Below are 17,459 nucleotides of genomic sequence, written 5' to 3'. Positions count from 1 at the left end.
AAACATTTTCAAATTCAATCCTGTTACCTACGTGCATTTAAGTGTGGTTTGATTGAAACATAAAGGTTCAAACCTGGATGGTAATGCCCTTTTAATCTAAAAATCCATTTTAATTCTTTGAGTTCTAATAAATTGATGTAATCTCCTCCCCTAATGTTGGGTTCAACTATTTCTAGAACAAAAGAATGTCCTGGGCAACTTTGCGCGTGCTTTGCTAAGGCATTCAAATCATTTTGTTTCTTGATATCATAAATGTGATTGTACAGGATGTTGGAGCTGTTTAACTTTTGAATATTTTTGTTTTAGCACTGAAGAAGGCTTTTCACAGCCGAAACCGGTTTGCAAGCCATTGATTTCTACAATAAATGTATTTTAGCTGCATTACCATTGTGCTGGTCCGTTTTTGGATTAATCTCTACACACACACACACACACACACACACACACACACACACACTTAAAACTCTGGCATTACAGCAACATTTGGCTTAATCTATACACACATACATACGCACACACACAATTTAAAACTTTGGCATTCCAGCAACATTTGGCTTAAACTATACACACATTCACACACACACACACACACACACACACACACACACACACACACACACACACACACACACACACACACTTAAAACTCTGGCATTACATCAACATTTGGCTTAATCTTTACACACACAGATACATACACACACACTTAAAACTCTGGCACTACAGCAACATTTGGCTTAATCTCTCATTAAGATTTTCTTTCCAGGTGAAGCAAAGACAAAGGTACTTTCATAAAACAAGAGGTGAACAGCAGCAGCCTACACACAAGTCCCCTTTTTTCTGAAATAAGCTGCCATTTATAAATTACTATAAATTATAAAATTACCTTCAAGTTTAATATTAAAAGATTACAGCAGTCATTTTTGTGGACTCTAACTCAACATAGTTACACAATGCCCAATGATCCTCACAGGCACAAGTGTAATTAGAGAATTCCATTCAATTTCATGGCTGAAAACAGAACAAGAAAACACCTGATTGGGAAAAGCCCAGGCCCTGCATACAGCTCTAGTCTGAGAAGCACATCAGGTACTGGAACAGCTGGGTGCAATACTGCAGGAACATTTTTTGTATTCTTTGGTGGGGGGGGGGGGGGGGGGCAGTAGTTCTGGTCAGCTAATCACCAGTAAACAAGAGGAGAACTGCAAGGCACTAAAATGGCCAAAACTGAGGAAGGGGTGTTACTCCCAAGAAAATAACAGCAGCCATCACTACATGGAGTTGGGAGCATGCACATGCACAGTGATGATGAAGGAACACCTACTGTGACACAAGTGGCTGTGTCAGCCACCAGGGGCAGGGTAGGGCCTATCTAGAAGCGTCCCCTTTGCTGGATGTCAGAAATAGCACAAAGAACCTCTGACTATCAATGTGATGGCTCCCCTCCGAATAATCCTGCCCTGTTGCTGGGAACTCCCAGTAATGGGGAACAAATGGATTCAACATTTGGTGGAGAGGCATGATGGTCAACAGGCACAGTATCAAAAACAGGGTAAAATAAAGGATTTCCTCAGGAAGTATAAACAGGCAAGACTGCACTGCAGAATACAACGGCTCCTACTACAACTCAGATTTTATACTGTATTCTGTATCAAATGTAATACAATGGACACCCTAAAACAGGCATAAGTAATATACTGTAATATACAACAATGCAGTAATAACAGAGGCTGCCCACAAAAGAGTACAAACACCAGCGTATGATCCACTCTGTCCACTATTCCCCAAGAAAAGATAGTCATCCTATAAGCTGAAAGAACTGCTTTAACTCTTGAGGGGCCATTTTAAAATTGCTGATTGTCCTACAGAAATATCAACAAATAGTTGACAAGAAGCATAAACACCAAAATTAACATAGCTGCAATAAAATAGCTGAAAAACGAAATAAAATTCAAAGTCTCAAACTGCAAAAAGGATATCTGTACTGTAACTTCTTGATGAGCTCTTCGGGTGTCATGAATGTTCTGTATGTCATCAGGAAGGCCTCACAGTACAAAATGAGATCTACGAATGAAGACAGGAAAAACAAAAAACATGATTTTTTTAAATAGCAGAGCCATGCAAAATTCATATAAAGAATAAAAAACCTACAGTGAACTGTGTAAATGTCTTCTAAAACTACAATTTATGTATTAGGTGGGTGGGCTGGTGCAGTGACCCTTTTCAAGCACAATCAAGGCAACGGCTAGATAAAACATACTAAAACAACAATATAAAAATGAATACAGAGCGAACAATTTTACTACATGGACAAAATGAATACAGACACCACCTAATGATGCAGAAAAAACTGAATTATGAAATACAGTGTCTCTAGAATTAGTGCTAACTGGAGATTATTAAGCTACCCACGGTCTCTAAAACCTTAATGAACACTTTAGGCATTTATGTATACAATGATGTTTTTAAACTTACTTAAAGACAACTACCCTCAGCTCCCAAAACTGCTCTTGCTCCCATGCAACACCCAACTGACCTAGTATCCTTCTTATAGTCTAAGTCCTACCTCTTTAAAATTGCCCCTGCTTTCATAAAACCCCCTTTCTTCCTACTTACCCTCTTCAAAAAATTCTGCCTTATATCTAGGTTAGGTTCTTTCATCCACCCCTACCTTACTTCTCACCATAATGATTCCTATAACGCATCTTCATCTAACTTTCTCACACTGATTCCTCTCTCTCATCTAACCCCAGTCTCTTCTACTACATCTATATTCATGTACTTCTCTCAACAATTAAACTCCTTGATAAACATCTACCCTATCACCTACATATCAAAAAACTCTATTGGCTGCATGCTAATTTTAACAAATCTGATTGCACTGACGTTAATCTCTACAAAACACTCACAAATGTGACTTATCTCCTATACGCAAACCATGGAAACCTTGATTTTGACTGTATGTAAGTTTGTACTACTAATATATGGCTACACCATATACAGTATGTTCTATTTAATATCTTATTGTTCTTACTTTTTAAAAAAAATGTACTTCTTTATTGTAGTTTATGATTGTGCTTTGTTAATCTCTGCAGCTTTTCTCCTGAGCCTCCTCTGAAATTGGGCCTCTGACCCAGCTGGACTTTCCTGGTCACCAAATGTCAATAAATAAATAAATATGCATGTACGCAGAAAAGCACACCATTTTGAACAGCTTAAACTTAGACAAACTTGAAGGAGAAAAAGCATCATAGACTGTTACGACAAGCTTACAGAATGTTTTGTTTTTCACTTCTCAGCTGCATACCATGGTGTCATACTATAGATTTGGGTCTCAGAAGATATCATTTAGATTTAGCAGACAGTCATAGCAATGATCAGTCTGTTAAACAGCAGTGGAAAACTGTCAGCTACAGTGAGCTGCACAGCAAAGTATAAAACAGAAAAGCAGATCTCATACTGATTAGTGACAACCAAGCAGGTAATATACAATGATCAGAAAGGGGGAAACCCCAAAAGTTATGTTCTTAGCATACCGATAGATCAATCTTGTCTCATTTTCATCTGGTTTAACCTTTGGGTCATCAGATCTGACCTTGGCACCTAAAGGTAGATCCAAGGTGATGACTCCTCCCCTACTCATAACTCCTTCCTCTCTACTGAATTACCTCAGAAAGACTTTGCTGACTTAAAAAGTGATTCCCTGCAATGAGTGAAGAAAATTTTAGATGTCACAGTTGGTGGACATGCTAATACCACAGAAGGCAGAGAAAATATTTCAACAGACAGGGTCTTAGGTGAAGTCTGCCCAGCCACCATAAGCTGAAAGTGACAACATAGGAAGGGGGATGGAGGGAGGATTGTTCAACTGGAGTTCTGAATGGCTGGGTATCAAAGCTGTCTTTCAGGTCAGGAATTTTATATCTGCAGAAGCAGATGGTGTGAAAGTTGGTAGGGGTGATCTTCTCCAGAATGAAACTGATATCCCACAGGGAAACGGGATGCTTCCTCAGGGGCTGAATGTGGATTTTATAGACTAATAAGATAGTCCTTTACAAAAACCCTGATAAGTATGAGAGGATCAGAGGCATCTGAACTTGCAGAAGGCTTTGTCCCTTTTGTCTACACCATATAGTGAATCTCTTCCATTGGCTGAGTAAGACTTCCAAGTGTTAGGTCTCCTGGCTTCTTTAACAATGTCTAGGACCTGTTTGTCAAGGGGTGCCCCCCTCGATGGGATCAAGGCATCACCCAAGCTATCAATTTGAGTGCGTTCAGGTTGGAGTGTATGATGGTGCCCTTGTTCTGTGCTAGTAGGTCCACTAACTGGGGCAGCAAACATGGCTCCCTGTTGGTTAGGCTGAGCAATAGGGGATACCAGTGCTGCCTTGGCCAATCTGGGGCGATCAGAATGACCCTTGGTCCTTTTTCACTGCATCTTCAGCAGTACCCTGGCAAGCAAGGTTATTTGGAGAAAGGCACAGAGGAACAGACCTGTCCATGGGAAGGAGAACGCACTTGTCTTCCAGGCTGACCTCGTTTTGGTCCTAGTGGGACAAAACTTTTTTCAAGTGAGCATTTTCTTTGGTGGCAAAAAGGTCTATCTGTGGCACACCCCATTCTTTGGCTATGCTAAGAAAAATATCCTGATGCAGTTGCCACTCGTGAGGGTCTGACAGACTCCTGCTGAGGTGATCCACCAGTTGACTGGTAGGTACTGTGCTATGAGGTGCCAGCCTAGGGAGCTTGCCATTTCCCAGTGTTCCATGGCAAGGCGACAAAGACGGTTAAGAGCGCATCCACCCCCTGCTTGTTTAAGTACCACATAACCAAGGTATTGTCTTGTCTTTACCAGAAGAACTCCTGGTTTCCATTCGCCTTTCAAGGCAATCAGGCCTTTTTGGGCTGCCATCACTTCTTTTAGGTTAATCTTTTTGTTGTTGAACTGGGAGTCCCATCTGCCCCGAGTCTAGAAGTTGTAGTGGGCTCCCCAGGCTATATTTGAGGCATCTGTTGTCAGAGTTTGGCCCTGAGGGATGAACCTGAAGGGAAGGTCCAGACTGGAGGTGCATGCTCTGGTCCACCAGGCAAACACTTTCCTGACACAAGGAATAAGCTTTACCCTGAAGATGAGGGACTAAGAATGCTGGCACTACACATTTCAGAGGTACCACTGCAGCTTCCTCAGATGTAGTCTGGCCAGGGGGATGCAAGAGGCCATGTAACCCAAGGCTCTAAGGTACTCTCAGTCAGGGAGGTAGTTCCTGATAAGGAGCTTTTTGAAGTACACAGCCAGAAAGATAACCTTGTCTGGAGGAAGGAAAGCTTTCTGAAGTGACAAGTCCAGTAAAGCCCCCAGAAACACAATCTTGTATGTGGGGATGGTCTGAGACATTTGAGTACTGATGATGAATCCTACTGAAGCCAGTATTTGTTGGATGCAAAGCAGACCTGCTTTGAGTTTTTCTAGATATGTTGCCTGAATGAGGCATTCATCTAAGTAGAGGTAAATCTGAATCCCCTTTGTAGATCAATGCGTCTGTATGTACCTTTAAGAAGCTATCCAAGGACTTGCACAAGTGTATAAATACTGAGCGTGTGCGAGCCTGACTGCCATTTTGTAGTAAACTGTTGAGATGCAAGCATGTATGTATACAAGGTCTGCCTGTTAACCAGTTCATTCGTATTTTATGATCCTGCTATCCATCCTGATGCGTTTCTATGTATTAAACCATCTAAACAAAATAACCCACCTGCTTGTCTTCTAAGTTAGAGAGGACAAGACACAGTATCAGAAGTGGCATGTCTAAAGGGCATGAAGTTACAGGCGGCATGGCTAAAACGACTTAGGGCACTTTGCTTGGAACTGGCGGAATATACAAGAGTGAATCATCCCTAAAATGTGCATACTTCGCAAAACACATCAGAAATTAATTTTAGATACTAAAACTTGCTCTGCACTATTTCTTATTCGTAAAATATGAAATGAGGCATACAGAACTTTCTACATGATATTTGCATAAACGGATATGTATAATATTGATAAAAGTATTTGAATTACTACAGAAAATGTTTGAAATAAAGTCTGAATTGCATAAAACGAATAAAAGAAGGGGAAATTATCACATTTTTGCAAAGCATGTATTTTTCATATTAAGCAAAGATATTTGAGTTCTCAGAAGTGTATAAAGTACAGTTTTGTACCTACCATAAATATAGATGTTCAAGTGTATACCCTGCTGCAGTCATCACACTTGGGTTATCCTGTCGTTAGGTGGTCCCGCAGTCTACCTGAATTCCAAAGGCTTGGTCCGGCGTCGGTTGCTGTCGCTTCTTCCCTGACGTCAGTGCGCCAGGGGTATATAAGAGGCATCCAACACCATTTTCTTCAGTTTTTCTTGCCCCAGATGTCAGGTGCCCCCCCAAAAGGTGGTCAAGTAGATAGTACCAATAATAAAAGTTTAGCACAAACAAAACATCCCTCCACCTATAAGCAAATACACCACAAAGGTTGTATCAGATTTTAAGGTATTGAAAGGTTTTAGTTAGGTCAGAGGGGATGGAGGGAGGGGTAACCTGGACTGCAGCAGGGTATACACTTGAACATCTACATTTATGGTAGGTACAACACTGTACTATGTTCATCGTGTTACCCTGCTGCAGTCATCACACTTGGGTAGAATCCCAAAGCTAAGGATGGGAGGTGGAGTCAAACAGGGTTAGAGGAGGCTAGAAGGCCCTGCAAGGTGTGTGCTGAACTCCAAGTTGCAGCTTCCAGAATATCCTTGGTTGGCACCCCCCTGAGGAAGGCTGTAGATGTAGCTGCTGCCCTGGTAGAGTGGGGCCTTATGCTAGCAGGAACTGGTTTTCCATGGTGGGTGTAGCAAAAACGTATGCAATGTCCTATCCATTTGGAAATGGTCTGTTTTGAGATAGCCTTTCCTTGTGATGCTGTAGCATAGGATACAAAAAGCTGGTCAGATTTTCTGACAACCATAGTTTTATCCAAGTAGTAACATAGCTGCCTGTGAATGTCCAAGGAATGCAGGAGTCTTTCTCCTTTGTTCTGTGGATTTGGAAAGAAGGTGGGTAAATGGATGGTTTGATTTAGAGCTACACTGGATACCACCTTAGGCATAAAAGAGGGGTTAGTTCATAGAGAAACTCTGTCTTGATGAAAAATGAGGAAAGGCTCTACCGCCATAAGTGCCTGAAGCTCTGAGACTCTTCTGGCTGAAGTAATTGCTAGCAGTAGGGCAGTCTTCTGTGATATAAACTTTAAGTCAGCTGAGAAAGCTGGTTCAAAAGGAGGTAACGTAAGTTTTTCCAGAACAAAACTGAGGTCCCAAGTTGGTGATGATGCTCTCCTGGGAGGCCTAATGTTTTTGGCCCCTCTGAGAAACTGAGTTAGAAATGGATGTGAAAATAAGGGAGGATCCGTGTTGTAGTGAGCTGAAATAGCTGAGGCGTGGATTTTAATAGATGAAAAGGAAAGCCCTTTGTGTAACATCTCAGTAAAATATTGCAGAATCTGAGGTATGTCCGGCTGAAGGGTATTTTGGCCTTTAGCTTGGTTCCAGGCGCAAAACATTTTCCATTTGTCTGAGTAGGCTTTCCTGGTGCTGGGCCTCCTGGCTTTCAGAATAACATCCGTAACAGCTTGTGAAAGAGGAGCTGGCTGGTTGCTTAGGTGATCTGCCATGCAGCCAAATTTAATGTTTTGAGCTGGCTGTGTAGAATCTGACTGTCTTGCTGTGTGAGCAGATGAGTAATTTGTGGTAAAATCCATGGTGGGCCCTGGGCCATATTCCTTAATAGTGGGTACCAGTGCTGGCGTGGCGAGGGTAGGGGTGTGTACCCCCTTGTTTGTTTATGTACCACATTACTGTGGTGTTGTCTGTCCTTATTGTAAGCTGTCCTGGATGTAAGAGGTCCTTTAAGGCTGTCAGGGCATTCTGTACAGCTAGCATTTCTTTTTGACTGATGTGCAGATTCCTTTGATCTGCAGTCCATATGCCTTGAATGCACCGTCCTGCCATGTGTGCCCCCCAGGCGTAGTCCGATGCATCTGTTGTCATAGCTTGCTTGGCTGGGGGTAAGGTGAAAGGCTGACCCTTGATGAGGTGACATGCCTGTGACCACCATAGAAACTCCTGTTGAAGGCAGGTAATGAGAGGCATCATTGTTTCCAAGCTGTGGCTGTGTTGAGTCCATACGCTTTTTAGGTACCATTGTAATTTCTTCATATGCAGTTTTGCAAATGGTATTAGTAGTATGCAAGATGCCATGAAGCCCAAGGCCTGCAGAATTTTTCTTGCAGGGAGTTGGGTCTTTGTTGCCATCGTTCTGAAGTATTGAGTTAGTTGTAGTTGTTTGTCTGACGTCAGATAAGCCATCTGGGCCATTGTATTCAAGTTGGCACCCAGGAATGTCATATTTTGTGAGGGCACTAGTTTTGATTTCTTTTTGTTTACTGTGTACCCTAGGCAACTTAGAAGGTGTTTTACAAAAGCCAGATGTTGTAATAGAATGTCCTTGCTTTCTGCTCGGATGAGGCAGTCGTCCAGGTATGGGTATATTTGAATTCCTCTTCGTCTGCAGTATGCAATTACTGGTGCCAGGCATTTTGTGAAGACCCTGGGTGCAGTAGATAAGCCAAAGGGCAGTGCAGAGAATTGGTAATGGGTTGAACCTGCAATGAAACGGAGGTATCTTCTGCAATTTTGTCTGATAGGGACATGCAGGTATGCCTCCTTGAGGTCCAACGTTACTAGCCAAGCTTTCTTGCCCAACATGGGAAGAAGCTGCTGTAGTGGTAGCATCTTGAATTGGGGTACTTGCAAGAAGGTGTTTAGAATTGAAAGGTCCAGAATGGGTCTCCAAGCATTGTCCTTTCTGTGGACTAGAAAGAGCCTTGAGTAAAATCCTTGGCCTTGCTCCTGTGTAGGTACCAGTTGAATGGCTCTCGTGTCCATGAGAGCTGTAATTTGCTTTTGTGCCTCTGCCCATTGATTTGTGGCAGGTTTGGCATTCCTTTTATCCTTGGCAAGGTGTGGAAAAGGAATCTGTATCCTTGTGAGACAATGTCTAGGACCCATTTGTCCTTTGTGACGATGCGCCAGTTGTCTGCAAAAAGTGCTAATTTTCCTCCCAAGGGAGTTGTCAAGAGAGTTTTGCTTGGCAGTTTGAGGTTTAAGTCATTGTGTTTGCCTTCTAGTAGTTTGGGACCTGTCTTCTCCTCCCTTCTGTGTTGCAGTGCCCCATTGTCGAGGTATGTAAGGGATTTGTGCTTGCCCTCTGCCCTTTGGGCGCCTGTATTTACCCCCTCTGTGGTCTGTCAGAAGCTGGAAAGGACCAATTTTTTTGTTGGCCAATTTCTGCTGAAGCGTGGGGGCTGTACCTGTAAGAAATCTTTGACCGTCTGCATAGATTTTGCCTTATCCTCCATTTTCTTTAAAACCTCTTCTGCTTTAACCCCAAATAAGACATCCTACTGTAAGGGTGCATCTAGTAACTTTGCTTTAACATGATCAGGCAGAGTTTATTCCTATAACCAAGCATGCCTACGTATAACAGACCCAGTAACAGCTGCTCTACAGGAAGCTTCCATAGGAATCAAATCCACATTGTAAAGTATGTTTGCCCACCTGTTCAGCTGCATACAACAGATCCTGCATTTCCTTGAATTCAGACTGTTGAGGGTGCGTGTTCATCTTTTGTTTTATTTGAGACATTAGGAATTGCTGGTATTTAAGCATGTAAAATTGACAATTTAGTGCTCTCATAGCTAGAGTAGCTGAGGTGTAAACCTTCTTCCCCCATCTATCTAGTGCTCTGGAGTCCCTTTCAGAGGGTACAGGATTTTTAGCCATAGAAGCCTTAGCCCCTTTGGGACCCAGGGAGATTGTCTCTGGATCAGCAACAGGGCTTTTGTAAAGGAATTTGTGTGAGTCAGGCACTCTATAGTATCTATCTGGTTTGGCTGGAGCAGGAGGCAGAGAATCTGGATTTAGACTAGATTCTAAGTAAACATCATCCACAATGTCTAAAACTGGGGGGATAGCAAGTGGTCTGTGCTGGGGGAGTAAAAGAAACTCTCGGAGCCTTTTCTTTGAGTCGGAGTAGTCCTGACCATCCCAGTGGAAATGTTCCCTCATGGTATGTAAGGTTTCCCCAAAGGAATAGTCTTCAGGGGGAGAAGCTGAGGGAATGGAATCTTCAGCATCAGAATCTTCATAAGGGGGAAAGGAGTAATCCTGCTCCCCAGAGGAAATAGACACTTGATCAGAGGAGGCATAATCCTCCTCTTGTCTAGGCCTTTTGTCGGGGGGGGGGGGTTGGGAACCCCTGATTAAAGAAATCAAATCTTCAGCCATTTTAAGCATCTGTTTCTTAGGCATGGGGCCTAGAACTGGAGACTTAAGTGCAGTCTTTTTAGAGGAGTCTTAAGCTTAGCATAAGATTTTATGGTGAGAGTAGTCGGTCTGAAGACACCTTCTGAAACCGAAGGTGTTTCTACAGCACCGGCTTCTCCTTCTGCAATGTCGTCAGTAGGGCCTAAAGAAAATGGCTGCGTCGGCCTAGAACTCTCTGCTAGAGAATCCAAAGTGGTCTGGGGTTCCAATTCTGCGGCAGCCAGGGGATGCGTTGGCGCCTCACTGAAAACTGGAGAACCGGCAACCGGCCCAGCCGAGGCCTCGGAGTTTGGCTTGGATCTAGTCTGCCTGTCTTTATCTCTGCGTTTTTTATGCACGCTGGTAGTCAGTTGCTCCGACGGCATAGTGTAATTAAATTTCCTACCGAAGTAGTGTTGTGCGAAATCAAAGCGTCGCTTTATAGTTCGCTTATTGAACCTAGCACAAAACCGACAACCAGTGAAGTCATGGTCTGGGCCTAGGCAAGGTATGCAATAAGAATGAAAGTCCTTATGAGGTATTTGCTACCCACAAAAAATGCAATTGTTAACTTTTTCTGACATCGGACTGAGGCAAGAAAAGGTTCCCCAACAGGGTACTTAGCTTTGAAGACTTCGGACTGAAACTCGATTCGAAAATCTCAGGTGTCAGCCGACCGGCACTTGCAAACTGCTTCTGCTTCGGGCACCGCGCGGCAAGAAAGACTGAAGAAAATGGCGTCGGATGCCTCTTATATACCCCTGGCGCACTGACGTCAGGGAAGAAGTGACAGCAACCGACGCCGGACCAAGACTTTGGAATTCAGGCCAACTGCGGGACCGCCTGACGGCAGGATAACCCAAGTGTGATGACTGCAGCAGGTTAACACAATGAACATCATGTTCACATGTTTGTGCAGTGTTATAGTAAAGTTATTTCACAGAGTACAGCCATTGTTGTTGTGTCTTTCGGCTTTCGAACTCCAGTCCGCTAATGATTGGTAGTTGATTTTTACGTGCCGAGTTACCAGCCCTGACGCACAACCTTCAACGAAGGTACGCCCATTCACGCATGTCGCCACGCAGAAGACGCTGTAGCTGAGAATCGAACCGGACAGCGTCTTTCTGTGAGGCAACAACACTAGCGCAGCACCACTACCGCGGATTTTCACAGAGTACAGCCATTACAGGGCATATTTCATAGAATACAGCTATTAAAGAGCATATATCTCAAAGTACAGTATTTTTGAAGAGTTTATTGTGCATCTGAATGTTATTACAAGCTAATGGAACAGTTTGCTCATACATAATTACAAGGACCATACTTTCAGTGTGTTTGTACATAACTTGTGGGAATCGCAGATGGATTTTGAAAACCCTGAGCACTTGTGTTTGACAGTAATATTGCTGAGAACTGGAGAGTGTTTGAGTGAGAGTATGTCATTTCCATACAGGCCACATTTTCTGATAAATATGACTATACAAAGGCATTTATTCTACTTAATTTAGCTGGGCCAGAAGCCATAGAAAGGGAACATTCATTTGTGTATGCACCTGCTATCTACACAGACAGGGGAAACAGTCATATTGTTGTACCGGCTGAGTCAAAGCAATACCCAGAGTGCTTAAAAAGTACAGTTGTGTACCTACCATAAATGTAGATGTTCGAGTTACTCGGGTTATCCTGCTGGCAGGCTACCCGCAGTCGGCCTGAATTCCAAAGTCTAGGTCCGGCGTTGGTTGCTGTTGCCTCTTCCCTGACATCAGTGCGCCAGGGGTATAAAAGATGCAGCCGACGCCATTTTCTTCAGTTTTTCTTGCCCCAGATGTCAGGTGCCCCCAAACAGGTAGGCTAAAAATTATGCCAGTAAGTATGCATGCAGTAAAATAAACATTTCCTTCATCTACAAGCAAATACACCACATAGGTTGTATAGGATAGAGAAGTACAGATAAGTCCCAGCAAAGAAAGGGGAATGGTGTGTGGGTAACCTGGACTGCAACAGTGAATACACTCGAACATCTACATTTATGGTAGGTACACAACTGTACTATGTTCTTCGTGTTTCACTGTTGCAGTCATTACTCTTGGGTTGAATCCCACAGCTGAGGTTGGGTGGCTGGGCCTAAATAGGATTAGGAGAGGCTATAAGGCCATGCAGGACTGCAGTGGCAAAGCCTGCTCTGGATTTAGAGTAGAGAGGTAAATGGTAGTGCTTGGTAAAAGTGTGCACTGAACTCCAAGTTGCAACCTCTAAAATGTCTTTGGTTGGTACTCCTCTGAGAAAGGCTGCTGAAGTGGCTGCTGCCCTGGTTGAATGAGGTCTAATGCCCTTGGGCACTGATTTGCCATTTTGTGTGTAGCAGAAATGAATGCAGTGGCCTATCCATTTTGATAAAGTCTATTTTGAGATAGCCTTCCCTTGAGATCCTGCAGCATATGCCACTAAGAGTTGCTCAGTCTTTCTGAAAGCTTTAGTTCTGTCCAAGTAGAAGCATAGTTGTCTGTGTATGTCCAAAGAATGCAGGAGTCTCTCACCCTTATTCTGTGGGTTGGGATAAAAGGTAGGCAAATTAAAGGTTTGGTTAAGGGCCACACTGGACACTACCTTAGGCATAAATGTTGGGTTTGTCCTTAGAGATACCCTGTCTGGATGGAAAATGATGAAAGGTTCCACAGCCATGAGTGCCTGTAACTCTGAGACTCATCTTGCAGAGGTTATTGCTAGGAGCAGAGCTGTTTTCCAAGATAGTGGATGGGAGATCGTAGGTTTACCCCGGGAATCATCTCTGTATCACTGCTGGACAGAGGCACAGCAAACTAATGGGTATAGTATTCTCATCCTAAGGGGTGGTGAAAGCCACACACACTGTGGCTAGGCTTATAAATGCCCTAGGGCAGATAGCCTAGTATGAACCTATGAACCTAAGAACTTTATATCAGCTGTATTGGCTGGCTCAAAGGCAGCAGTGTGAGTTTTTCCAAGACATAATTGAGGTCCCAAGCAGATATTGGGGCTCTCCTTGGAGGTCTTATGTTTTTGACCCCTCTGAGGTACTGCCTTAGCAATGGATGACAAACAATAGGTGGTTCCGTACTGTAATGAGCTGAAATGGCAGAGGCATGAATTTTAATTGATGAAAAAGATAGGCCTTTGTCCAGCATCTCAGTTAGGTATTGTAAAATCTGAGGAATATTAGGTACACACGTGTCAATACCTTGTGCCTGGTTCCAAGCACAGAATCTTTTCCATTTTTCTGCATAAGATTTTCTGGTACTGGGCCTCCTGGCCTCCAAAATAACATCCATCACTGTTTTAGAGAGAGGTGTGTTTTGAATGGCTACCTTATCCGCCATGCTGCCAGATTTAGGGTGCTGAGCTGGCTGTGCAGAATCTGATTGTTTCGCTGGGTCAGTAAGTGAGGAATTAGAGGCAATGTCCAGGCAGGGCCCTGAGAGACAAGCTTTTTAAGATTGGGTACCAGTGCTGGCATGGCCAGTCTGGGGCAATCAGTATCATTTTTGGCTTCTCGTCTGACCTTTAGGAGTACCTTGGGAAGGAGCGGCAGAGGAGGAAAGGCATATACTGTTAGGCTTTTCCAACTGAAGGATAGGGCATCCACTTTCCATGCTTGCTTGTGATAAGTCCTTGGGCAGAATCTCCGTAGTTGGCTGTTGTGAGGGGAGGCAAACAGATCTATGTCTGGGCATCCACATTCCTTTGTTATGCTGAAGACTTGTGGATCCAGTTTCCACTCGTGGGGATCCGTGAGGTTTCTGCTTAGTTCGTCTGCCAGAGTATTTTTCTTTCCTGGTAGGAATTGTGCTTGCAGATGTACTTGATAAGTCAATGCTGTGTCCCACAAAGTCATGGCTTGTCCACAGAGGGGGTAGGAATGTGTGCCTCCCTGCTTGTTTATGTACCACATGACTGCAGTATTGTCCATCCTTATCAGTAGTTGTCCTGGAAGAAGTAGATCCTTGAAAGTTGTCAGGGCATTCTGAACAGCTAGCAGCTCTTTTTGATTATGTAGATGCATTTGACTTGTGGGCCATGTGCCCTGAATACATTTTCCTGCCATGTGGGCCCCCCAGGCATAATCTGATGTGCCTGTTATTATTGACTGCCTGGCATGGGTAGAGTGAAAGGCTGTCCTTTGTTGAGGTGACAGGCCTGTGCCCACCACTGAAACTCCTGTTGCAGGCAAGGAATGAGGGTAATTAATGTTTCCAGGTTTTGGCAATGTTGAGTCCAAACACTTTTTAGGTACCACTGAAGTTTCCTCATATGCAGTCTGGCAAATGGAATTAGTAGAATGCTGGATGCCATGAAGCCCAAAGCCTGCAGAATTTTTCTTGCAGATAACTGGGTCTTTGTTGCCAACATTTTGAAGTAAGTAGTCAGTTGCCTTTGTATGGCGTGAGATAAGCCATCTGGGCAATTGTATTTAAGCTTGCACCCAGGAATATTATCTCTTGTGAGGGTACTTGTTTTGATTTCTTTTCGTTTACTGTGTACCCTAGGCAAATTAACCATCTTTTTACAAATGCCAAATGCTGTAGTAGAATGTCCTTGTTTTCTGCTTGTATAAGGCAGTCGTCCAAGTAAGGATATATTTGAATTCCTCTTTGTCTGCAAAATACAATCACTGGTGCCAGGCATTTTGTGAAGACCCTGGGCGCAGTAGATAAGCCAAAGGGCAGTGCAGAGAATTGGTAGTGCATTGAGCCAACTATGAATCTGAGGTATCTTCTGCAAGATTGTCTGATTGGGATATGCAGGTATGCCTCTTTTAGGTCTAAAGTTACAAGCCAAGACTTCTTGGTCAGCATAGGCAGAAGCTGCTGTAGAGTTAACATTTTGAATTTTGGAACGTCCAGAAAAGTGTTTAGAATAGACAGGTCCAGTATTGGTCTCCAGGCTTTGTCCTTTCTGGCCACCAAGAAAAGTCTTGAGTAAAATCCTTGTCCCTGCTCTTGCTGTGGTACTTGCTGAATGGCCCTCATGTTCATGAGGGAAGAAATTTGTTTTTGTGCCTCTGCCCATTGATTGTGTGGCAGGACTGGCATACCTTTTGCCTTTGGCAGGGTGTGAAAGAGGAACCTGTAGCCCTGGGACACTATATTCAAGATCCATTTGTCCTGGGTGATCATGTGCCAATTTTGAGAAAAAAGTGCTAGTTTTCCCCCTAAGGGGGCTGCCAAAAGATAAGTGTTTGGTGCTGGCAGAGGAAAGTCATTGGGACGGTTTCCTGTATGGCTGTGATTTGTCTTCTCCGCTTTTGGAGGTAGAAGCGCCCCACTGTTTAGGCCTGTATGAGCCCTGGGGCTGGATCTGCCTCTGGGGCATCTGTATCTGCCTCTTTGTGGCCTGTCTGACACTGGAAAGGACCAATTCTTTGTAGGCCAGTTCCTGCTAAATCTTGGTGGCTGTACCTGTAAGAAATCCTTTACTGTTTGCATAGATTTCGTTTTGTCCTCCATTTTCTTCAAAGACAAAATAAGGTATCGCGCTGTAATGGAGCATCTAATAATTTTGCTTTAACATGATCAGGCAGATTCTGTTCCTTTAGCCAAGCATGCCTCCTAATAACAGAGCCTGTAACAGCGGCTCTACAAGAAGCCTCTAATGAATCAAAACCACATTGTAAAGTATGCTTTCCCACTTGTTCAGCTGCATGCAATAAATCCTGGATTTCCTTACTGTCAGGACTTTCTGAGTTTGAAACCATTTTCTGCTTTAACAATGACATGAGATACTGTTGATACTTAAGCATGTGAAACTGGCAATTTAAAGCCCTTACAACTAAAGTAACAGAAGTGTAAACTTTTTTCCCCCATCTGTCCAGAGCTCTGGAATCCCTATCAGAGGGGACAGGATTTTTAGCAGTAGAAGCCTTAACCCCTTTAGGACACTGAGAAATTGTTTCTGGATCTGCAGCAGGGTTTTTGTAAAGAAATTTATGAGAGTCAGGGACCATGTGGTACCTGTCTGGCTTGACTAGTGCAGGGGGTAAAGAATCAGGAGTCAGACTGGATTCAGAGAAAACATCATCAACAATATCAAGCACAGGGGGAATAGCCAGGGGCCTGTGCTGGGGCAATAAAAGAAAGTTTCTGAGCCTTTTCTTGGATTCTGAATAATCCTGGCTCTCCCAATGGAAATGCTCCCTCATGGTGTGCAGGGTTTCCCCAAAAGAATAATCCTCAGGTGGAGAGGCTGAAGGTATAGACTCTTCTGCATCAGAGTCCTCATTGGGAGGGAGACAGTATCCCTGATCAGAAGAGGAATCAGAGGAAATAGAAACCTGGTCAGAGGAATCATAGTCAGTGTCTTGCCTAGGCCTTTTGTCACGAGGGAGATGGGAACCCCCTGATTAAAGTAATTAGGTCTTCGGCCATTTTAAGCATCTGTTTCTTTGGCATGGATGACTGTTCGGTAGAATGCTGTATTTGTTTCCTTGTCTTTAATGGTGTTTTTAACTTTGCCTTGGCTGCTGTAGTGGGCTTAATTGTAAGCTGTGAAGGTCTGAAAACACCCTCAGAAGCCGATGCCCGCTTTTTCTTTGTCTTTGTGTTTTTTTATAAATTCTGGTCATCGGTTGTTCCGATGGCATTATGTAATTAAACCTTCGGCCAAAATAATGTAAAGCAAAATCAAACCGACGTTTTATAGTGTGTTGGTTGAATCTAGCACAAAACTGACAACTAGTGACGTCGTGATCAGGGCCTAGGCATGGAATACAGTAAGAGTGGAAGTCCTTATGAGGTATTTGCTTCCCACAAGAAATACAATTATTAACTTTTACTGACATCGGTCTGGAGCAAGAAAAAGTTTCTCCAACGGGGTACTTAGCTTTATTGAAGGCTTTGGTTCTGAAACTCAATTTCAAAAATCTCAGGAGTGGGCCGACCGGCACTTGCGAACTGCTTTTGCTTCGGGCACCACGCGGCAAGAAAGACCGAAGAAAATGGCATCGGTTGCATCTTTTATACCCCTGGCGCTCTGACATCAGGGAAGAGGCGACAGCAACTGATGCGGACCAAGACTTTGGAACTCGGGCCG

General features: G+C 43.6%; 1 protein-coding gene across 1 annotated transcript in view; it reads right to left on the bottom strand.

Moving 5' to 3' along the window:
• RAPGEF1 (Rap guanine nucleotide exchange factor 1) overlaps positions 1-17,459 on the bottom strand; it is a 2,911,094-nt gene that overhangs the window by 579,685 nt on the left and 2,313,950 nt on the right. Inside the window, exon 17 of the mRNA XM_044058589.1 lies at positions 1,980-2,064. Coding sequence (XP_043914524.1) covers positions 1,980-2,064 — 85 coding nt within the window. The remainder of the gene's footprint in view (positions 1-1,979; positions 2,065-17,459) is intronic.

This window comes from Protopterus annectens, chromosome 16.part0 (genome assembly GCF_019279795.1).
Source record: "Protopterus annectens isolate FY-2018-M chromosome 16.part0, PAN1.0, whole genome shotgun sequence".
In the NCBI taxonomy this organism is placed as follows: Eukaryota; Metazoa; Chordata; order Ceratodontiformes; family Protopteridae; genus Protopterus; species Protopterus annectens.
The sequence above is the reverse complement of the archived record's forward strand: the minus strand, read 5'-3'. Positions and strand labels throughout refer to the sequence as shown.